A 25,257-nucleotide genomic window follows, 5' to 3' on the forward strand; every position below is an offset into this window, starting at 1 on the left:
ATTTCACTTCGCTGACTCCTACTATATCTAGATTGAGCCTTTGCATTTTCCTTTTCAGATTTTCTGGCTTCCCTACCATGTTGAAGCTTCTGACATTCCACGATGGGACTCGGCGAACGCTACACTTTCGTTGGTTATTTAATCTTTTTGCCATGGTCGCCTCCCCCTTGGTAGACTCCTCCCGGAGATACGAATAGGGAACTATGCCGGAATCTTTTGCGCATGGAGACATCATGATACGTTTTCAATTACAGGCCACATGTCTTTAATCCAGTGGTTTCCATAGCCTTCTGCATCCTCATGCCGTTGATTTTTGCTGATTCTTCCGCCTTTAGGCGCAATTTCCCACCCCTAGGACAAGAGAGTGCCCTGAACCTCTATCCGCTCCTCCGCCCTCTTTGACAAGGCCGTTGGCAGAATGTGGGTGACTTCTTACGCCGGAAGTCTTCGGCCAATGCTGATTATTAACCAAAATTTAAGAGGTGACGGGTTTCGTACCCAGGACCGAAGATTTCTTGATTACTAATGAAAGGGAGGGATGGGAGCAAAGTGTCCTAGGGTCGCAACCCGAGAACTCGCCACCATGTCCCGTTCCCATCATCCAGGAACCAAGGAAAGGGTAGGGAACGTGGAGTAGAGGTACAATGAACATTGATTATTTATTTATTTTTCTTTTCGTCCTTTTTTATTTTTATTTATTTATTTTCGTCCTTAATACCATCGAGAATATCGGGTAAGCAGCGTCACGCGAGGAGGAGGACGCAGCAAGACGTCAGACCACAACGTATAGTTTTTCCGAGAAGAAAATTCCGATTACTAGTGAATATATCGGTTCTAAGTGTGGAAGAGGCGGGAATCAACTCTTCTTGGCAGAAAACCCCAGCTTTGGGGTGGGTTAAGGAAGGCACCGCAGAGGAAATTAGAGGAGAATTGTCTGTATTTTGGATTTCGGACAACTGCACAATGGCGTTCAGTAAGGAACAGCAAAAAGTCAAGGATAGTTTTCTCGCCTTCAGCTAACAAGTAGTGTGCTGCGCGTCCACAAATCCACCTCACAAAGCTCGTCTTCACTTGCGGGAAGTACCCCACGTACGGAAAGAGAAGAAGTTGATCGGGTATCTGATGAGGAGTCTTGTGGGTATTTAGGAACAATATCTGTGGCACCAAGAACCAGTCACCTCTCGCCGATCTGCACACCCGGCGGTGTCTGCCCTTGCCCATAACAACACAGTCGACACACAACAGGGTATCTGCAAGGTGAATCCTTTTTTCTATCCGTTATTAAACCTACTCCTGCATTACCCCTATTTGATTTGGTATTTATAACCCTGTATTCACCTGACCAGAAATCTTGTTCGTCTTGCCACCGAATTTGGATAATTCCCACTATATCTAACTTTAACCTATCCATTTCCCTTTCTAAATTTTCTAACCTTCATGACCGATTAAGGCATCTGACATTCCACGCTCCGACCCGTAGAACACCAGTTTTCTTTCTTCTGACAACAACGTCCTCCTGAGTAGTCCCCGCCCGGAGATCTGAATGGGGGACTATTTTACCTCAGGTATATTTTACCCAAGAGGACGCCATCATCGTTTAATCATACAGTACAGCTGCAAGGCCTCGGGAAAAATTATGGCTGTAGTTTCCCCTTGCTTTCAGCCGTTCGCAGTACCAGCACAGCAATGCCGTTTTGGTTAGTGTTACAAGGCCAGATCAATCAATCATCCAGGCTGTTACCCCTGCAACTACTGAAAAGGCTGCTGCCCCTCTTCAGGAACCACGCGTTTGTCTGGCCTCTCAACAGCTATCCATCCGTTGTGGTTGCACCTACAGTATGGCTATCGCTATCGCTGAGGCACGCAAGCCTCCCCTCCAACGGTAACGTCCATGGTTCATGGAGGGACCTAGAACTTAGAACTACTTAAACCTAACTAACCTAAGGACATCACACACATCCATGCCCGAGGCAGAATTCGAACCTGCGACCGTAGCGGTCGCGCGGTTCCAGACTGAAGCGCCTAGAACCGCTCGGCCACCACGGCTGGCATTTGAAAGCTATTTATTTCACAATTTGACTAAAAGTACAAATAGGACATGCCCTGACGCATCACGGAATCATGCTTTGGTAGAGGTTGGAGGAGTGTGTAGGGTGAGGGGATGGGGGAAGGCAGTTGAGAAAGGCCACAGTTTGAATATGGTAAGAAGGTCCAAATGGCAGCAGGTTGCAGCAATTAAGTAGAGGTTATGTACTTCAGACTGAAGACCACAGCTGCAACAACACACTCTCTAATGAAGTGTTTTGTTTCCTCCAGTCTTTTGAAAGATTTGATGTAACTTGGTCACGACTTTCTCTCCTGTACCAACTTCTCCATCTGCACTTAACGTTATCAGTTATATGATGCATGTATTTCAATATTTGTGTTCCCTTGCAGCTTTTGTGTCTATAGCTCTCTCTCTCTCGCGTACCATGGATATTTTCGCCTGCTGTCTGAACACTTGTTCTGTCACCCTCTTTTAGTTAATATTTTCCAGTGTTACTTTCGTCGTCTTTTCTGCAGCTAAGCTCCTTTTTTATTGTCATCATTATTGTGTAAAACTACACGTCAAACGAATGCACTCACTTCTTTTCCGGTTTTCAGTTGAAAATATAATTGTGACACAAAAATTTTCATAGGTGAAAATTCCTGGATAAAAGATTTAGAATGAGACATTCGATTATTTTGAATATATCAGGCATTTTCTAAGATGGTAAAAGACTGGGGAGTAGCAAGTATCTCGGCTATCGCCAGTTTTTTTGAGCTTTTGTAAAGAGGCATTAATTTGTGAAGTCCAGGTAGTGCATCAGAAGAGTGGTACAGACCGAAATATGTTTACAAAACTCTTTACACTCTTGGGAACGTTTATGCAGGACGTGCTAACTTTCAATGAAATTCTGAACATTGAAAGGTAGGTGTCGGTGAACTGGTAGCACATGGAACATGTGCAGCGACCATAATTTCGCTGGTGTGCCAGACGATAAGATTTGTTATGCAAATTATCTACGGATTTAATAGGGGCGGTTTCAGGCCCAAGCGACACAAGACGCCTCTTGGTTTGCCAAAGTGAGAGGGGTGCAAGAGGCGGCAACAACACTGAGATTTGCATACAGGACTAACATAATCAGTTGCTGCCGTTTGCTATGCCCCTGGCTCCCAAGTATAGGATTTCTATATTGTGCATATCGCAGTTGGTAGAAAAAATTGACACGGATGAAAATGCACGAGGGAAAAGGGGGTTGGCGCGCCTTAGAATAAGTCACTTGTGTGCAACAATTTTCTCGAATCGGTCCTGGGAATTAACACAATAACTGTAGCAAACAACGAATTATGGCAGTAAGCAACAAACTGCGAAGGAGAGGTAATCCCGTACAACAATGAAGAGTATGGAGCACAGTTGCCACCAGTTTTGATTTTCAACCGATGCAACAAGGTCTTTGAGATTTTGTGAAAACTCTTCGTAGAAATTTGTTGCTTACTGTATCACTGCTTTCAGAGCAGTTCGGGCTTATTTTTCGTATCATCAGGAGATGAAATTAAAATTAGGGCCACCGATTCATCCATATTCAGCCACAAGTACAGTACTATTCTGTTTATTCAGTACTAGTCTATTATAACAACTACATTATCTTAGTTCTCATACGAAGATTCTGATACTCTAGAGGCTTCGCTAGTACAAAAAAATCCGGAACTGATGTTAAAGCGAACATCGCCATTTGCGAAGCGCTGCTTAGAAATTTCGCGCCAAACTAAGATAAAAGGACCTCCTACAAATATTTTTATTTCACTCTGTCAGAAATTCACTGCATGTTGAGACGGCCATTCATCAGACGCATTTCACTCTCGCTGACAAAGCAGTATCAGCGATTATACTGTAATTAATAAAAAGTGCATGATATTATTCGTCATTCTGACTATCGCAGCCGGCCGGTGTGGCCGAGCGGTTCTAGGCGCTTCAGCCTGTAACCGCGCGACCGCTACGGTCGCAGTTTCGAATCCTGCCTCGGGCATGGATGTGTGTGATGTCCTTAGGTTAGTTAGGTTTAAGTAGTTCTAAGTTCTAGAGGACTTACGACCTCAGATGGTAAGTCCCATAGTGCTCAGAGCCATTTGAACCAGTTTTGACTATCGCAGAGAGAATGACAGTATCGCTTAATGAGGACGATTTCAGGCAATAGAGACATACTGTCAGAGTTTTATGCTCCTTTTTAAATGTACTGATGATAACTGCTTCTCCCTTTGTGTTATCAGAAGCACAAATCGTGTTTTCTCTCCGGGCCCATTTGTTTACGAGTTTTTGAGCCAACTTCGCTTCCTTGACTTGAAACCTTATGTCGTGCCAATGAAAGTGTTCTTAAGAAAAATTGTTTGTTAGTTCTAATGATACGAGGGTTGACTGAAAAGTAATGCCTCCACCTTCATAACTATTCAACAGCTGGCAGCACTGGTATGCGGCAGGTACTGGTTAGTTTCGTAGCCTCTTCTCTACAGCTCCAGTTGGCAGGAAGCCTTAGCACTGAAAGTTTGAGTTGTTACAGTGTAAAGTACGGAACCTACGCAGACGGTCGGTTAATGCGATTTAAGCAACGTGCAGTCATTGAATTCTGAACAGCAGAAGGTGTCGCCCCAAAGGAGATACATCAGAGAATGAAAGCAATTTATGGTGATTGTGTTGATTTGAGTACTGCGCAACTTCATTCTCGTAACACGAGAGGAGTTCCTGGCAAATATCAAGTCTGTGCGCTTTCATTTCAGGATTCAACATCGGGGATACCCATCGTGCACAGATCTTCCGATAGCCAAGCAAAGCAACAATGTGACCCACACGTTCTTTTGAAATGCTGATTGTGCTTGCAATTTCTCTCTGATTCAGGACGATCGTCATATCACTCAATCTGTCAACATTTTGCTTGAGAAACATTAACACAATCGCCATAAACTGCTTTCATTCTCTGATGAATCTCGTTTGGGGTGACGCCTTCTGCTGTCAAGAATTCAATAACTGCACGTTGCTTTAAATCGCAATGACCGACCATCTGCGCGGGTTTTCATACTTTACCCTTTAACAACACAACCCGTTCAATGCCAAGGCTTCCCTCCAACTGGAGCTGCACAAAAGAGGCTACGGAACAAGCCAGTACCTGCAGCATACCAATGCTGCCAACTGTTAAAGAGCTACGAACGTGGAGGCATTACTTTTCAGTCAGCCCCCGTAACAAGAAGAGAAAGTCACATTTCCTCATAATCTTTACAGGATAACCACGAGTGATGGTAAAAAATAAAAAGAAGTGAATTGCGTCTAGCAAATGAGTTTCTCAGATCGGTGGAAAAATAATTAAAGCAGCTTCTGAAGAGGAGGTTCATTTAAATAATTATTCCTGCTCTTTACTTATGGTGTTTGAGTTACATTTGATGACCCTTGTCATTATACATAACGACGCCTTAGATCAAAATCATTGGTCGATGCTTCAAAATTTCGGCTGCCAGTAAACGCGGTAGCAGCTGGTGTTGCCGGGTCTTCAAAAGGTGAGCTCCACAACGACCAGCCAGCTTAGCACGTCGCCTGAGCAAACGTATTCCTCCTGTCGCTAGTCTAATGGAGAATTGGCAACATTGTAGCATATCACGAATTCTCTGCTAATCAACAATACCACAGTGAGATAGGCTCTAGCCGCACTGGCTCACAACATCAGTGGTAACTCAGCCGTGGTGGGAAACGCTGTATTGGCTCTCGGTTCTAACATCACAAGAGGCCTCAAAATTATGTCTGCTCTTTACCTCTCTTCTTACCGAGCTATAAGCTTCCAGATCGAAACCATTAAGGAAAACTTACTTTCACCATTTTAAGACTCATCGTGGAATAAAAAGTATAGTAGGGATTGCTCCGTAATAGTGTTCCTTGTGATATGAGCAGAGTGTAGACGAGTGTTCTAGTATCGTAACAACACCAGTTACGGTTTCCTAGCTCACTTTTCGTATGTTGCGACTGCAAGGCGGCGAAGTTGTTGAAACCGACACCAACTGCGATGGAAGCACCTCTGGGATGCAATTATCATAAAACATCTTGTTTGTGCCAATAGATGCACTAGTTGCATAATAATGTTATGTTTTGAGAACTTACACCGGCATATGCTTCCGTGATTTTTTAGGGTCAACCGTTATTTTCTGACTTTTAAATTAATCCGCAGTGGTTCAAATCCCCGTCTGACCATGATGATGATTACGTAGATGTCTGCGTAAGGTCTCGGTTCGATTCACACATCAGGCAACCACTTCTGACAAGCACAAAAAGACGATCTTCCCCTCTGGTAATGCAAGTTGTACAATGAAGTTTTGCATCGTGGTTCTGAAGTCTCTTTAAACATGTCTTCCTACCTCGTTAGGAGAGAGGGGGAAAGTTTGGCATGGCAGTGACGGTAGTTATACCAGGTAGAAACTACGTCACAAGTTGCGAATGTCTCAGTTGGGATCCTGACCTAGCACAAAGTTTCCTTCGTGCCATTTCAACTTGTAGCATGGGCGCACCAATTACGATTTTTAACACCTTTCCGTGCGTTTTCTACAATAGCGGTGGCTACCGTTTTCGACTACAAATCAGACACAATTTCAGGCTCGCACATTCCACTCTTAGTTACTGGTGAAAAAGAATTCGATAGTCAACGTCTCCTCGTACGTAGTCAACGACGATAAGTCGAGTGTTCGACTCCTAGTCAGCACAAAACTTTCCGTCATGTTCTTTGCAGTTCAGACATGTGCACATCTCGGTATAGGCAAAATAAACCGATATTTAACGTATTTTCGTCACTGGAAGTCAATGACAACAGGTACTGCGTTACAAATTGAGTAGTCTCGTCATTTTAGTTTGAGTCACTTCGCTATTGGTGAAAACTTCCGATTTCTATCACTTGATTGTGCTTACTTAACAATTCTATTAGGTGCTTGGTTCGAATCACCGTCAGAGCAGTGTGGCCTCTTGAAATAACCATTTAGTGTTGTCAAACGACTGTACCGAAATGATAGCAGAGGACCTGGAAGTTAATTACGTTATGAGTTGCATACAAATCAAGAGAAACGCAATTAGGTCGTTCAGGTACTTTCCGTCATCGTTTTTTATATAGAATCTCGATTCTGAAGTAGTTTGAATTATTTGCGGTCCCCTATAGCGCACACTTAAAAGTTTAATAAGGCTATATCGAAGTAAAACGCTATTCAGGTATGGTTGCTGAAGCACGTTTTAGTGGATGGGCACCTTGTGTGCCTAGGAAAGAAAAGTAGGCAGAACCCAGCGTATACAAATAAAATATTTTACAAGCGCTAAAGGTTGCTCAAACATTGCTCATATTAGAAATGTAATCTTGTGACCTGAATTCAAGATATAAAATAATTAAATACCTCAAAATCCGGTGTGGTATAGACAACCAGACACTTTTCAAATTAGCATGTACGAATACATTAGGAAGTAGACAGGATGTATGGCACCCTGAAAAGAATGAGCAAACAATTCATCAAGCAGAATATTCTTAAAGACAAATTCAAGAAGTAAGAAAACCGGAAAAAGTGTAGAAGAAGAGAAAATTATTTCAAATTAGATTTAATGTACACATACTCGTATGTTTATGAGAAACAGTCAATGATAACTAAATTTGAATGCGTGGAGGCGTAGCCTTATTGCCTCTTGCAGACTGGTAACATTTAACTATCCTTTACAATATGTTATAAAACCTTATATCAGACGAATTTCTAATAAGCAGTCAATAACGGAAATAAAAAGCTGTCTGTATTTTATATCTTTTAACTGTGTGTGTTTCATAGTCAGCACACAAAGAATCTGCAAGTTCACATTAGTGTCGGAATTGGTACCCTGACCAGTAAGATTACATAGCATCAACTGGAATATGGACCTAGTGATTCGAAAATGGACCTAGTGATATTCATTTCCCTCCAAGTTTAAATTTGTATCCGGATAAACCAACCTCTTAATATTCATGGCTACTTCAAAGGCCTCATTGTGTTGCTGGCAAACATTCCTCGTCGTACGTATTCACCAATTACAAATATAATTGATATTCAAGGATGAATTCAAAATCGGGAATGCGTCTCTAACAGAGGCGTATATCATGATAGTACCATGAAATCCTACCTAATACATTATATCTGCAGCCTTTGGTTTCCGTTGTTATTCCAACGATTTCGAAAATGATGCCCTAACACCCTGCCGCCCGTTGAAGAACTGACTGAGAAGAAACCCACATGCCATCAGTTAGCTGGCATCAAGTCCTTAAAGTCTTGAAGACCTTAACGTCTGTACACGCGTAAGGTCACCAAATGTTTGTCATAGAGCCAGTGATTTAGGTAAGTATCTTTGCTTTTCATTTTTTAATATTATGACAGAAACTTCGACGGTGTATCACGTTTACAGTGTATCTCATGTTATGGTAGCAGGGTGCCGACTTAAATATCGCGCAATTTCTCTCGCCCCAGACGTCCGGTAGTCTCAGTGACGTCGTTTCCGAGTTAATTAACACTGTAGTTAGCCAATCAGGCCGTTGTGTGCGCAGATTGAAGAGGCGTGACAGGCAATGAGTCCCACGTCCAAATTTTGTATCGCTCTTTCGTTAGATTTTATGAAACCAAACGAAGAACACGCCTCTTCAATATGGGCACGCAAGGGTGTGACTGCTTAACTTCAATGACAATTATCTCGGAAACGGCGCAAGGCACGAAACTTTTTTTTTTTACAATTGTTTCTCATCACAACGTACCGTGAAACAAGCTTGCAAGGTTTTCAGACTGTTTCTGACCATCCTGTATGCCTACATTGGAGTCACGCTACGTTGCATGTACACTGCAGCAAAGTACTCACACGGAAACTTTTTGATCGCTTCTTAGCGTCGTTTCACAGTTGTCCGGCTGTCGGGAGGTACCGTGTGAGAACATCCTACGACACCATAATTGCTGGTGCAGGCTAAACGGCACCCAGCAGCCACGCCACCGCTGTGGGAGGCCGGCGGTACCCACTGCCATAGCCGGGTGCCGTCGAGGGCAAACCAATGCGACCAACGAAACAGGTGCTACTTGACATTGGTGGCGTTCACGTCTGGCTGTATTTGACGTCTTCTGTTGTAGTTGGCAATGCATTTGTGTTCTGTGATGTGAAACGATACTAGTTGTTGCCTGTTTTTATCGTGATAGACGTCGGAACGTTTTAGAAACCAACATTACTTAAAACGAAAGGAAGCAAAACAGACCCAGTTCAAATTGAACTAACTGCTGCCTTGAAACCAAAGTCAGATCGCCATACGTCTTTTTTCAGTCGGATAGGTCCACCCTTAGATTGATTCAACGACGATGAAGTAGTGAAATTCGAGCTGAGAATGTTAAAAATATTTTCTGAAATCAAAAAACGCAGAAAAGGCAGTAAATACAACTGTTTAATGTTATCCATATTTTCCAGCTTCAGACGTGAGTGTACTCAATACACTCGAAGTATGAATTGAAAAACGCCTTCAGTCACAATTTTTGTGTTTTATTCAGATGCATTTCGGACTCTGTGGGTCCATCTTCAGGTGTAATTCGCCTTAATACATGATTTATTTGTTCTCCTGAATGAGATGAAATGCATATTTCTGTTACGAAAAGGTTTGATGTTAGGTTACGAACTTCGTAGGTTAGACGCGGAAAATATATGTGAAATAGTGGGAAAGATGAATAGTGTAAACTTACCAAATAATCCAAGAAAAGAGTTTTTAACGTTTTAGCAACAGTACAAGTTTTTTCATCCATCCTTTTCAAGCATAACATTTCATTCAAGAGGCACATTCGCAATCCCATGTCTGTAAACACTTCACAGATGTTTTTGTACATTGTGTGGTCAAAGATGAATTTTTCGTAGTGCTAAAGATATAATTATTAAACAATTGACATATGCAGGAAACAATTGACATATGCAGGAAATAACTTTAGAACAGATCTTTAAAATTGCTGAAATAACTATGGCTTGCGAAATCTGTTTGTTCATTTAAAGCCAATTCTGTTTTTTTTTTATTTATTTTGTGAAGGTATATCTCCAGTTGTTCTAACAGATATAGGGTCTTACCATTGGCTTCATTATGTAATACTACCAAATTGTTTTCTAGATTGTTGATGATATGTTTCGTTTCTAACATATGTTGTGCAACGACTGATTTTTCAAAGTGGTTGAGCCTGAAAGCATTTAAATGTTCTTGAAATCGGGTTTTTAAGTTTCTGCCTGTTTTCCCTACATAGTAGGCAGGACAACTGGGGCATGATACTTTGTACACTCCACTGTTGTTGTATGTTTGTGTATTTGATTTTATGTTATGGATGAGTAAGTTTCCTAATTTACTATTAGTTGATAATGAAACGGTTATATTCTTTTTTTTGTAGGTTAGCTATTTTTTGTGATACGGGGCCCAGGTATGGGATACTGGCGTAATTTTCTTTTCTTTCATAGTGTTGTCATTATTTGTCTTGCTTTTGTGTATTTGTCTGTCTAAATTGTCAATTGTTCTTGCTCTGTAGCCATTGCTTATGGCAGTGCTCTTTATTGTATCCATCTCATTCTTGAGGGTGTTTACTTCTAGATCAAGAAAGTGTACTTTGTGTAGCATGGACCTAAATGCAGCATGTTTCTGTGTGGAGGGATGGCATGATGAGTTGACCGGTGTTAGCCGGCCGGTGAGGCCGAGCGGTTTTAGTCGCTTCAGTCTGGAACCGCGCGACCGCTATGGTCGCAGGTTCGAATCCTGCCTCGTGCATGGATATGTTAGTTAGGTTTAAGTAGTTCTAAGTTCTAGGTGACTGATGACCTCAGCTGTTAAGTCCCATAGTCCAAATGGTTCAAATGCCTCTGAGCACTATGGGACTTCTGAGGTCATCAGTCCCCTAGAACTTAGAACTACTTAAACCTAACTAACCTAAAGACATCACACACATCCATGCCCGAGGCAGGATTCGAACCTGCGACCGTAGCGGTCACGCGGTTCCAGACTGAAGCACCTAGAACCGCACGGCCACAACGGCCGGCTAAATCCCATAGTACTCAGAGCCATTTGAACCACTTGTCCGGTGTTATGTCTGTCTATGTGTGTTGTCTGCTTACACTAGCACATCCCATAGACGACTTTCACCATAGGGTGGCCACCTCCATACGCTACAGTTCTATTACCAAGACTGCACACGGACATTTTGCACATTGCTCGCTGTCTCAGGCCACTCCGAAACCAAGACTTCTGTATGTAGCAGTTTCATATTTTAATACATATGTAATTGGTTATTAAAGTCTTCCAAACACATAATATTATACAATATAGTTCACTGAAGCCCTCTGAAACATGAACAGAAAGTACAGTAAAATTTTAAAATTCCATTTTCCCTGTGACTGCCAAAATGTGCATGGGTTAGTTACATTCTGTAAAGGATGCGCTGCAGCTTTGGATTGAATCCTCTATTCGTACTTGCTCGTCGTCAAAAGCGTGCGCACTTATCCTACAGCAGCTGAAAACTTTACTACCGTCGTTTTTCAGGTTCTCAGAACCTTTAAAGAATGCCTCAACACCGTTATCTTCTCAGGTTGATTGGGTGAAGCCTTACATTCTATTTCTTCTTTCCTTCAGGCGACTATAAAACAACATAAACGCAAATAATATATTGCAAGACTTACTTAGCTCATAGTCAAACTTACGCCTTACGTACTGCTGTCGCTACAGCCCGTCAGCTACACTACTGGCCATTAAAATTGCTACACAACGAAGATGACGTGCTACAAACGACAGGAAGAAGATGCTGTGATACGCAAATGGTTAGCTTTTCAGAGCATTCACACAAGGCTGGCGCCGGTGGCGACACCTACAACGTGCTGACATGAGAAAAGTTTCCAACCGATTTCTCATACACAGACAGCAGTTGACCTAAGTTGCCTGGTGAAACATTGTTGTGATGCGTCGTGTAAGGAGGAGAAATGCGTACCATCACGTTTACGACTTTGATAGAGGTCGGATTGTAGCCTATCGCGATTGCGGTTTACCGTATCGCAATATTGCTGCTCGCATTGGTCGAGATCCAATGACTGTTAGTAGAATATGGAATCGGTAGGTTCAGGAGGGTAATACGGAACGCCGTGCTGGATGCCAACGGCCTCGTATCACTAGTAGTCGAGATGACAGGCATCTTATCCGCATGAGTGTTGCGGATCGCCCAGCCACGTATCGATCCCTGAGGTGGGGACGTTTGCAAGACAAAAACATCTGCACGAACAGTTAGACGACGTTTACAGCAGCATGTACTATCAGCTCGGAGACCATGGCTGCAGTTACCCTAGACGCTGCATCACTGACAGGAGCGCCTGCGATGGTGTACTCAACGACGAACCTGGGTGCACGAATGACAAAACGTCATTTTTTCGGATGAATCCAGGTTCTGTTTACAGCATCATGATGGTCGCATCCGTGTTTGGCGACATCGCGGTGATCGCACATTGGAAGCGTGTATTCGTCATCACCCGGCATGATGGTATGGGGTGCCATTGGTTACACGTCTCGGTCACCTCTTGTTCGCATTGACGGTGCTTTGAACAGTGGACGTTACATTTCAGATGTGTTACGATGCGTCGCTATACCCTTCATGCGAGCCCTGCGAAACCCTGCATTTCATCAGGATAATGCACGACCGCATGTTGCAGGTCCTTTACGGGCCTTTCTGAATACAGAAAATGTTCGACTGCTGCCCTGGCCAGCTCATTCTCCAGATCTCTCACCAACTGAAAACGTCTGGTCAGTTGTGGCCGAGCAACTGGCTCGTCCCAATACGCCAGTCACTACCTTGATGAACTGTGGTATCGTGTTGAAGCTGCATGGGCAGCTGTACCTGTACACGCCATCCAAGCTCTATTTGACTCAATGCCCAGGCGTATCAAGTCCGTTATTTCGGCCGGAGGTGGTTGTTCTGGGTACTGATTTCTCAGGATCTATGCATCCAAATTGCGTGAAAATGTAATCACCTGTCAGTTCTAGTATAATGTATTTGTCGAATGAATTCCCGTTTATCATCTGCTTTTCTTCTTGGTGTAGCAATTTTAATGGCCAGTAGTAGTTTCGGCACACGCTACCGCTCCGTTTGCACGCCAGCCATGTTGACACAATAAGTACCCATCCGACAGCCGTGCACCCGGCCCTATTTACAAGGCAGCCAGACAAGCTAATCGGCCGGTAGCGTAGGTTCGAAACTTGCTTTCGCCACCTAGTCTAGTCGTGTGAACTTGCCCTAATTGAACGCCACTGTGTGATGCAGGTGGGAGGCAGCGGCTCCTTCAAAGTGCGTTTCTCCGCGGGGCGGTCGGTGCGGTTGTCGACGCGCGGCAAGAGGACTCTGCTGGCGGTGGCGCCGGCGGCGGACACGCCGTCCGCGTCCCCGGATCTGCAGAGCGCCCACGGCCACGGCCACGCACACAGTCATCAGGAGCAGCGGCGCGCCTCCGCGCAGAACGTGCTGCGCGCGCGGCGCGGCGTCGTCCGCATGCTGATAGCCGTCGTGGTGACGTTCGCCGCCTGCAACCTGCCGCTGCACGCGCGCAAGATGTGGCAGCTGTCGCCCAGCTACCCGTTCGACACGCCGTTCGCCGCCGTCTTCTCGCTGCTCACCTTCCTGGCGACGTACCTGAACGCGGCGCTCGACCCTCTGCTGTACGCCTTCATGTCGCGCAACTTCCGGCGCGGCGCGCGCGAGCTGCTGTGCGCGCACCTGCCGGGCGTCGACCGCAGCAGCGCCGGAGGCGGCGGCGTGGGCGGCAGGGGCGGCAGTGGCGGGTCGCAGGCGCGCTGCCGCCGCCACCGCCCCCGCTCCTGCTCGCCGCTGCAGAGGCGCAGCTCGTCGCGGTCCGTGTCGCGGGCCGCCAGCGGGCACAGCTGACAGCCGGCGCCCAGCCCGCGGCTCGACCACGTGTGAGCCACCGAGGCTGGCAAAGCGTCGCCCGTCTGCTGTCACTCCGGCCACTGTGCGAGCTCGAGACACTTTGCACACGCTCCAGATGTGACATTGTTGTGGAACGTATTGCTGTATCCACACCACCCACACTGACAGAGCAGCATTACGTGTCTAAGACATATGAGAGCTGCGATAGCTGAGTAGCTGAAATTGACTGTCGCTAACTAACCAACCCCTATAACACTTTCTAAGCGGATGATGGCCAGAAAAAAGGTTTTCTTCTGCGTCTTTTTTCTGTCCTGGATAAATACCGGGTGATCAAAAAGTCCGTATAAATTTGAAAACTGAATAAATCACGGAATAATGTAGATAGAGAGGTACAAATTGACACACGTGCTTGGAATGACATGGGGTTTTATTAGAACCAAAAAAATACAAAAGTTCAAAAAATGTCCGACAGATGGCGCTTCATCTGATCAGAATAGCAATAATTAGCACAACAATGTAAGACAAAGCAAAGATGATGTTATTTACAGGAAATGCTCAATATGTCCACCATCATTCCTCAACAATAGCTGTAGTCGAGGAATAATGTTGTGAACAGCACTCTCAAGCCTTTCCGGAGTTATGGCGTGGCATTGGCGTCGGATGTTGTCTTTCAGCATCCCTAGAGATGTCGGTCGATCACGATGCACTTGCGACTTCAGGTAACCCCAAAGCCAATAATCCCACGGACTCAGGTCTGGGAACCTGGGAGGCCAAGCATGACGAAAGTGGCGGCTGAGCACACGATCAGCACCAAACGACTCGCGCAAGAGATCTTTCACGCGTCTAGCAATATGGCGTGGTTCTAATAAAACCCCATGTCATTCCAACGGTGTGTGTCAACTTTTACCTCTCTATCTACATTATTCCATGGTTTATTAAATTTTCAAATTTGTACTGACTTTTTGATCACCGGGTGTGTAAATTTAATCCAGTGTTACTAGGAATTTTCTGTCCCCGTTGAGGCATTCAATTTATCTCTCATCCCAGATGTACTTGACGGAAGGGTTTTCACCACGTCGTTCGCCAGTTTTACGGTACTAGTATTGTCGTTTGGCATCTTGGTTGTTGAACGTAATCTGTAACAAGTAGTTGGCGACTGCACAAAAGGAAAGGACTGACGCAGTGGATTTATAACACAGTTTCATTATTCCTCAATCAATCTGACTGCACACAATGGTAAAGCCAAGATTCAATGATGAGAATATTTTGAAAAAGCTAGACTGCCATTCACCGTATAGTGAAGATATCAAGTGGCAGAAGGCACAACAAAAAAAGACTGTTAACCAAGTGAATTTTCGGCTAAAGGCCTTTATCTAATGTGAACAATACATATACATTCATGAAGCACAACTCACACACACATGGCCACTGTCTCAGGAATGTGACGCTTTTTATCACAATCTTCTGGTTAGTGCGCTTTACAACTTTTATGGTCGGACACTCTTGAAGTATACTAGTAACGACACGTAAAGTCTCATCCACAACTGAATTTCCGAGACTGTAATGTCCTCTTGTCACAATGGTATTTGCTTCCTGCGTTCTCAATAATTTGTTGAATGTATTCCAATCTCTTTCATGCGTACAGTTTTTACCCTCTAAAACCCTGGAAGTCATTATCCGATATCTTAACCCAAGTCGCATCATCCAATCTCTTCTTATTGTCATTATTTGCCAATTGTTACTTTATTCACCTATTCTGTTGAGAATCTCCTCATTCTCTATCTTATCAGACCACTTAATTTTCAACATCCTTCTGTAGCTCCACATCTCAACGCTTCGTTTCTCTTCCTTTTTGTTTCTCTGTACTCTGCAATACCGTTTCCACGTCAGGAACAAAGCGTCATTATTTTTCCTGTTATAGGAAATCAATAGCCAACTAGAGGTTATAATGAACAAAATCTATATAATTATGGGATAATATCCGTCACCGTAACAAAGGCCACAATAAGCACTAAGTGTTAAGTAGATTTCCAAATTTATTTGTCTTGTAGCTAAAGTTATAACAGCCACAGTGATGTTATCATAGACACCGTTATTGCTCTATGTAGACATCAATCAATTCATGATTTCAGCCCCCAGGAAATAATTCACTAAACAACAACTATCTGTACCAGACGTTGGTGGTCACAGTTGTTGCCCAGGTGTTATAGGTAACTGGGATACATACTGACTACCCATGTTGCGAACAACTTTCTGCATGTAAAATTCATGGTTACAAGTGTTGCTCAAGCTTTACTTGTATGACAAATACTACTGGTAAAAGGGATACGATTAATCACTCTGCAGTGAAAGACCGAAGACGGTGAAACCATGAGTCGAGAAAGAAGCTACTCACATTTAAATACCACAATTATTTATTACTTCGGCTTTTATCATTGCTTCAGTACACAAGACTGTTTACAGAGCTCAGAAAGTATTCTTAGTAAGTAGTGCATTAATATTTGTCACTTACAAGATATTAAGCGCACATCGAAATTTCAGTAGGTATGCATATAATTTATACACAGTGCCCAACCCCTCGACGGTTGCGCAGTTTCAAACAAAATCTAGAAAACTCACAGTTCACCGGTAAGGACTCACCAGACGAAATACAGGTGGCAACAGATCCTTCAGAGCGCAGCGTTGCCACCGGTGAAGTGGCGTTCCACTTTTCGTTTAATGAGAGCATAAATACCGTCTATAGGTAGTGCAGTAGTTGCTCTAATCTTACGTTACAGACCTCATCTTATTAGAGGTAACCACAGATGACGTTGACGAGTTTGTATTTCTCGTCCAGCGGTTTAGCATCTCAAGTACTTTATGCGAATTTTCCTCCATTAGAAATAAAGTATATAAATCTCTAGCTAGCGGTCGTAATCAAGTATAGAAACTTAAAAGGTCACACGTCAATCTCACAATCATGTTTGCAAGAATTATACCGCTTCTCTATTGACAAATTTCGTGATACCTCCAGATTATGACTGAATAGTCGATATCTTACGCTAGTTATAGAGGCAGTACTTTCGGAAAATTCCCGAAGAGCTCGACCATAGTGTGCTTCATCACCAGAGTATGGACAACTAGTATGTACCGCAGCCTCACGAAGCATCCATTTTCACTAAACGTAATATGTATATGACCACAGCTAATAGATAATGTATCTATGATCAGAACTAGTAATTGTGAGTTGCTTGCTGCGCCACTCAAATGAGCTGTGTGACAAGAAAATCTCTAACAGAAACAAAACGGCAGGTCAATGATGATGGAACTGCAAGAGCCTACTTCCCAGTATGAAAACCTTGTCTTTAAAACAACATTCTAAGCTTTTCAGTGGCATAAATGCTTCATCGTAGCTTAATAATCTTAGGCACTCATTCTAATGTGATGAACTACATTCTACTCACTGCCTCTGCACATGACGGCAAAAATCTAGAATTGTGCGTTCACTGATACATGCTCCATCAATCCTTAGATACAGCGACCAGGGAAAGATGTGAAGTAGGTCATATTCTCCAATTAGCCTACTTATAAAAAATAAAATTGCACTTAAAATCTGTATATTCTGTAATAATGGAACATTTTTAAATGCTTTAAATAATGGCGGAGATTGTGCAGAACGTTACTGTAGTGAGGCATATGTAATAAATTAGCCACTAGGCTTAGGATGAAACCAGGGGAAGTAGCAAGTACGACCAGTCTATAAGAGATGTTGTTCCTTCGAACAATAACGGATTCGTCCATGATATTATTCTCCGACTGTTGGACAAATGCGTGAGTTGGATGCCACAGCCTACAAAGGTATTCTTATTATTCACGTAACAACAGGAACAGATATGAAAAAATACTTGTGCAGCGCAGGGAAAATATTTGCTATTGATGTTATGAAACGTTTTTTATCAGTCATAAATCAAAATTACTTTAATCTGCAAAAATCACTTTTCACAATTGTATAATACTTTCCATAGCAAAAAAAAAAAAATAAATATCGCGAAGGATCCATTTAACACTGTCCGGTTACACTCTATGACATATTAATTTTTCTCGCCGAATATGCTCAGTTCGTGAAACCACGAGGCATTTGGGAACAACGAATATAGGTTGTTGGAACTTCTCTAAAAAGTAATCATTATTTTTGTATGAAGCTACGCCATTTATTCTTGCTCCAGAAGCTTTCCATTACGAAATGGCACAGTGGAATCGTATGAATAATCTGCGACCTTGAATAATACAAAGAAAACTTATTGCAGTAGACATCTTGCTATAAACTGTTGTAATGGTTTTGATGTATTGAATTAAATGTAAACTGTTTAATGTGTTTGTTTCTAAGCGCCAGGAAAGATACATATGTGTGTTTGTTTGTTTCTGAGCCGTCAGGAAAAATACATATCTTGAAGACAATACTATCGTTACTAATAAATCTGCCTGCAATTGAGACCTTTAATTGGACTTGTACATATGTGTAAAGTTTCACTGTACACGATTATTTCATTTTTAGTTGTCTTACACCGCCTCGCTCAAGTGTGATATTAAAGTAATGAAATTAAACTGTTAATGTATTATGTACATAAATAAATGGATGTCTATGGCTGTGATTCTTCACTAATTGTTTTATTTACTACATAAATGTCCAAGCACCTGATGTCCCCTTAGAGAACTTCCAACAGATGCTACCATTTCAGTAAACTCTATTATGTTAATAGTTATACTATTATAACACTCATTTGCACACATCGTGAGACCTAATGGACAATACAATGGAGCAGCAATTGAGACGTTTTGTTTGTATTAAGAGCACATATAAAATCACCATCTTTCCATCATTTCTTTAGTTTTCTGTTGTTACCCAAAATCAGCTCAGATGTCAGTAACATTATGGAAATAAAAGAAGTTGCTTCGTGAAGTAATTTTATTTCAATATTTTAGAAACTTTTGTGACTTAAGGGGTTAGATTACACTGCCTCAAAATTTTAATTATAATTTTTAAATAAATATATTATTTTGAGGAATGAAAATTGCCATGTTTGTAGGTATTGTATGATATTTGATTAACTGTTTTAAGAAATCCGTTTGTTGGTTTGCACACGCCCTATGGGTGATATGTATGTTACTCCAACACATTCAGAGGACATATTACTGCATAAGTGTATACGGCTTGGGAATAAAGCCTATCAACTTCTCATACGAATCTTAGAATTTAAAATTCTTTATTCACTTTGTGTGTGTTGAACCAGGAACTACAAGGAATGTTCCGCTGTATTTGCCCACACTACAGCCCTTTATTGTGTTTTGATACTTACGTTCTTCTTCCCATTGCGTCTTGTTCTCCTGTATGAAGCAGTCCTCACGTGTGGCTACAGTAGTTATAAATTTTTAATTGTGTCTTTTTCACAGTAGTTCCCCTAAGTCAATGATTATTTAATTATATTTAATGTTAGCTTGGCCCCCAATCAACATAAATTTTACCACCTTCCTGAGATTTGGTGGCTTTCATAATTTCCATATCAGTGTAGTAGTATTCTTAAGAAGAGCTGGTGGTATCTTCGAACAAACATCCATAGTTTGCGAGGATCAGTGCAAACATATGTATAGCCGCAGCTTCAGTAGAAGAAATAAATATCTCACTTGGAAGCAAAATCGATCTTTGTAACCGAACTTGGAGCTTATACACGCAAACTATTTTGCCTTTAGCTACGGTTTTGGACAAGTCCGTGTAAACCTCGAAATACTCTCATAACTTAGCAGTAAAGAATTTCTTTTCTAAATGCTGTGTTCTGCCGCAGGTATTGTTGGAAAGTAAAATCTTTAATTACTGAATCTAATTCAACTACTAGACTCCCGTAAATACCTGAGTAAACCGGTTCTCAGGTAATGTTTAGTAGATGTCTGTGTTGTTCAAATCCACCTTATATTCTGCAGTGAAATCGAAGCAGAAACGAATATGATATTACATGCAAATGCAGTAAAATGAAAAACTGAAATGACATATGATCTATATGATCTTACTTAAAAACTGAACAGCCGCTCATCGGGCCCCTATTGTAGAACGCAGTTTGAACGGAAATGACAATGCTCCACTCTGGGTGGCGAAAGAGTGAAGTTTTTATGTACGAATATTATGTACAAATCATTTGTTCAAAATTCTCAAAGCCAGTTTGATGAGGCGCGGACAGTGGTCATGTGGGCATGGTGCAATCTACAATATTTGCAGGTGTAGAGGCCTGGCATGACGTCGGCGTAACACGTCGACCTCCAGGTGAACCGTCCGCAGTTCGCGGTCGCATTCTTGCTTCCCCAGCGCTGGGTTCCGGGCTCGATTCCCGCCGGGGTCAAGGATTATCACCTGCCTCGACATGACTGGGTGTTTGTGTTGTCCTTGTCATTTCATCATCATTCATGGCAGTGGCGAGATTGGACTGAGCGAAGGTTGGGAATTTGTACGGGCGCTGATAACAGCGCAGTTGAGCGCCCCACAATCCCATCATCATCATCATCCGGGTGAATCAGCGTGTTGTCTCATGGCTATCGGTTGGAATTTAGTTCTACATATCCAGCTTTGAAACGACGCTCAGAAAAGCATAACCCCTGTGTAATCGCTCTCTAGCAATCAGTGCCGCTTTATTGTATTCTAATGGCCATGGCCACACTCCGGCCCCAGTTCGCAAGTCGCGCCTCTGTTCCGAAGTAATTATACCGCAGAGGCAATGTCTGAGTTATAACGGGAAGCGGAGGTCAGATGATGGTACACGCCATGCTGTATAAAGATTGAAACATCGGACCACAAGAATGACCGTCCTATACAGAACGAAAATGGAGGATGTCACAATGTGACAGTAAATCCTGAGGAGAACGCACGTATCAGAATCATAGTCTGAAAATTGACTAGAAAACAGGCTGACACGCAAAGACGGAACATTAACAGGCTGACATGCAAAGACGGAACATTCTATGTTAAACATCATGCAAACAGCTTAAACTCTCTTGAAAATATCCTGAGGGACTCTCCAGTGGGACCCTCAGTATCACCAAAGAATTTTCTTCTTTCTCCCCTCCTCTCCTTCGGCGCACTGAATTTCCCTTCGTATCATCTTCCCATTGGTGAGCTCAGTTTTAATGTCACCCAATGAATTTTCGATAGTTGGTGAATACCTCTGTCAGTCTAGGTTACAGGGTGACAAGCTCTCCGATCTTGCTTGAAAAGTCCTTAGGGGGCACCTAGCTAGTGTCACGAGAAACCAGGACGCGTTCTCGCTTCACCTCCCATTGCGATTCTTGGCACTGTTCATCACCAGTTCGGTAGCAGTTTACATACTGAAGTTTCTTGATAAAGCCGCTGAGAATGCCTCCAGGTGTTTCTCTGTATTCCTAAGTCACCAAGAAGGCTGCAGCTGACCGCAGTCCCATTCGACTTTAACATGAAGGTCTTTAAATATCGTAGTTCTACTGACCCACGTCCTCAGAACATGGGGGCATCAGTAAGCTGTCAGTCAGGCTTTAAACGGGACACATCTCTCAGAGCGAAGCATATCACTTGCAGACCGTATGTGTCCGTCTACGTTACTTAAGGTAAAGTTCCATGATAACAAGGTGTAGTGTAATTAGAACCCTCTTGTCCACAGCACTGAGCTGAAAAGAAATAGAAGTTCTGGAAATATAATTTTTGATGTCTTACCTCGTCAGTTCATTGTTTGCTATCGTCTTTCAAACATTAATTTATCGAGTGGCAGAAATTTTCCCACCCTGATAGTAGAGCGCATTAACTTCTGGTTTTCGAGATTTCGGCAGCTGCATAGGCCTCCAGATGGAATCCGCCCGGTGGATGAATGACGAGCCTGGATATGGTGTTTGGGTGGTTTCCCACATCCTGCTTGGTGAATACCTGGCTGGTCCCCAAGTCTCTCATCACTTCTGTACGATACATACTATTCGCAAACATTTAGAAAACGTTCGCACAATTTCATATATAGCACTACACGGAGACGGGGTACACATATTTCCTGCCAGGGAAGGGGGGGGGGGGGGGGGGTGATATATGGAGTTGGCATCAGGAAGGGTATCCGGACATCCCTTCAGTTAACCATGACAACTGCGACAACCACCTTGCCAAACCTAATTGGATGCGGGGAAAGTGAAAAGAAGAAGAAGAGTGGGAGAAATTTAAATGATTGATTCTAACTGCAATAAATATTACTTGTAATCCGATATCAGAACATTACTATATTGTTTAAAATGTTTAACTTGCAGATATAAAATGACTAAGATTTCTCACTAAAATAATAAAAGGAAATTAGGGAATATTTTGAAAAGAGTCTCTTCTTTTTCTTTGCAGATTACTGAATAAGCCTGCTCCAAGTTGTCTTCCCATCTCCTCTCAATCCTTTGTCATCTTTTCTGCCTTTGTGGGGGGGGGGGGGGGGGGGGGGGAATTATTGCTTTTAACTATAGTGCGGCTAGTTATAGATGGATAGACGATACAATTCCCAAAATCAGAAACGTTCTGTCTTTGTTGTTCTGTACTATCTCTCCTGTATTTTCTGCAGCTAGTCTTCTGAAATTCAGAAATGTTTAGAGCGACTTTATCCAAAAAAAAATTAGTAGTGGGACATTTCACACTGCTAAGACTGTCATTCCGTTCAATACAGAACGGAATCCAACCACTTCACAGTCGAGTACACTATGAGCAGACAGAACTTGTTACAAATCTTACACAATTACCTTAGGTAACTGAATATACAATTACTTATACAATAAACCTGCACACACAAATCCTTAAATAACTTTTAAAATTAATATTGCACGACATAAAACTCCTGTGAATTCGACATTTCTAGAAGACAGCACGCCACAAGACAGATCCCTTCAGTTTTACATTGACCAAGTCCAACGTAATAATTTTTAATGTATTTCCACTGAGCGCCATAAAAAGTACAGTCCAGAGATGCAAATTAACTGGAATACTATAAACCAAAAACGTTTCAGAGTGTGGGCGATACAATGAAACAATTCGTAGTGTGGAGTCGCGAACATACGCTCCTAAAACGTAATTCCAGCACTATATGCGAGGAAAATTTCCAAGTTTGACCATCGCACATTTACATATAAACTGCATAGAACATCTAACATTCTACGGTGAAAGTCTCTCATAACACAGTGATCACCTATTTTGCTACTATCTGCAGCATACAAGAAACCCCCATCCGTAGCTAACCTCCAGAAATGTCTCAGCTTAGCCAGTGAGTCCGTAGATTGTAGTATAAGGGGCGTACAGTATAAATGGTTCAGCTTTCCTACCCAAGTTTTGCGATAGTTAAACCAGTCCGTCTTTGAACTAATTTAGTGAGCAGAAGCGTAGGAATTCTTCATACCTTTTATCTGGAGATACTCTCGTAGTTTTACGTCCCTTGCAGAGTCGTAGCACTGCTGTCGGATTCTGAACGAGCAATACTACTGTCTATGCTCTGCGTAATGAAACGGGAGGACGTTATTTTGTGCAAATAATTTTTACACGGGGTGCCACTATGGTGCATTTATTTAAGAAACACCGTTAAGTGAAGTTGTTCACACCGATTATAAGCTAACTATTAACAGTATGAGAGCATGGTCTACTACTACATGACTAGATCGAAAGGTGTCATATCAGCGACTGCCGAGCATGTCTATAAGTTGAGCGTACAATCGGTATAATTCGTATAAGATTATATAACTACGGTTATGCCAAAGTTTTTCATTTATTTATTAATAGGGATAGAACGTCAAACGGGCTGACTTGGAGCTGGAGAGGTACCGCAGGACATTTTAATTTCCACTGTCTATACTTTTACAAATAAATTCATAAAACTTTGTCAGCATAACCAGGATTCACACTCATAGCAGTGGAAGATCAAAAACGTAACAAAATAATTTTTTACGCGTGAAATTTCATCATTTTTCACTTACTATTGGCTGCATTTGTTGCTATAGCTACACTTTTCTTCAGAAGTAAGAGAGATTCTTCGATGAATTTTGCACAGCATACAAACCATACTTACAGGTGTATGAAACTCAACAATTTATTTAATTTGTGAACAATGAATGAGCTCTTACATTTTTAACTTCATGTTTAGAAAATCCTCAAATCTTATGGTGAATTATCTCAATTTTTACCACAGTTTTTAATAGATCTGAAAAATTCCACAGTTCCATACACCTGTAAGTATGCTGAAAATATGCTGAAAATATGCTGAAAAAACTGAATTGGTAGACGCTTGAAGATAGACGCCAACTATCCCTAGGAGACCTGTTAAAAAAGTGTCTAGTATCAACTTTAAGCGATGAATCTAGGAGTAATCGCCTACATATCGCTCTCGCAGGGATCGCGACGAAAACATTACACTTAATACATTGTGCACAGAAGTGTTCAAGCGATAGCTCTTCGCTCATTCTGAACGAGAGGGGAAAGGGCGAAGTAGAGGGTACAGAGAGGGTACAGTACGACGTACGGTCTGCCATGCGCTGCCCCGTGGTTTGCAGAGTATAAATGTCTCACAGATGCTGATCAATAAAACAGCCAACCAGTTGCAAAAAATGGTCGTATTCAGTTAACCTTAACCATGGTTTCAACGGATTAAAACCCGTCTTCTTCAAAAGGACAAGAAACAAGCTTCACATTAGCAAACAGTCAGTTAGTAAAGCGAGGCAACATCTCCACATGAAAAGTGTCGGCAACGATCTGTATATCCATTTGTAAACGTTAAGAATTCTAAAATCAGTTACATAAAATGCTAGACCTTGTTAAGATCTACATACGGACTCAACTACAACAGGCTGACTGTCTTATTCACCTGCTGTTCTGTAACAGTTGCTGAAGTGCAATGTAGATATTGATGTATATTTGTTCTACAATTACACGTATTACTCCACTCCCTGATTCACGCTCTGAACAATTTGGAAGAAACAACGGCCAGTACATCATTCTTCTTTGATCTCGTAGCTCCGTAGTCATTGAGAATTAACAAAACTTCTATTATTAACACACGAACTGCACTGAATAGCCAAAGAAACTAGTACACCTGCCTAATATCGTGATGGCCCCCGCGAGCACGCAGAAGTGCCGCAACAGGACGCGGCATGGACTCCAATAATGTCTGAAGTAGAGGCAATTGACACCATGAATCTCGCAGGGCTGTCCATAAATCTGTAAGAATGCGAAGGGGTGGAGGTCTTTTCTGAACGTTGCAAGGTATCCGAGATATCCTCAATAATGTTCATGTCTGG

General features: G+C 42.4%; 1 protein-coding gene across 1 annotated transcript in view; it reads left to right on the forward strand.

Moving 5' to 3' along the window:
- LOC124616456 (trissin receptor) overlaps positions 1-13,965 on the forward strand; it is a 158,158-nt gene extending 144,193 nt beyond the window's left edge. Inside the window, exon 5 of the mRNA XM_047144765.1 lies at positions 13,348-13,965. Coding sequence (XP_047000721.1) covers positions 13,348-13,965 — 618 coding nt within the window. The remainder of the gene's footprint in view (positions 1-13,347) is intronic.
- The last annotated feature ends 11,292 nt before the right edge of the window (positions 13,966-25,257 follow it).

The sequence above is a fragment of the Schistocerca americana genome, chromosome 5 (genome assembly GCF_021461395.2).
Source record: "Schistocerca americana isolate TAMUIC-IGC-003095 chromosome 5, iqSchAmer2.1, whole genome shotgun sequence".
Taxonomy (NCBI): Eukaryota; Metazoa; Arthropoda; class Insecta; order Orthoptera; family Acrididae; genus Schistocerca; species Schistocerca americana.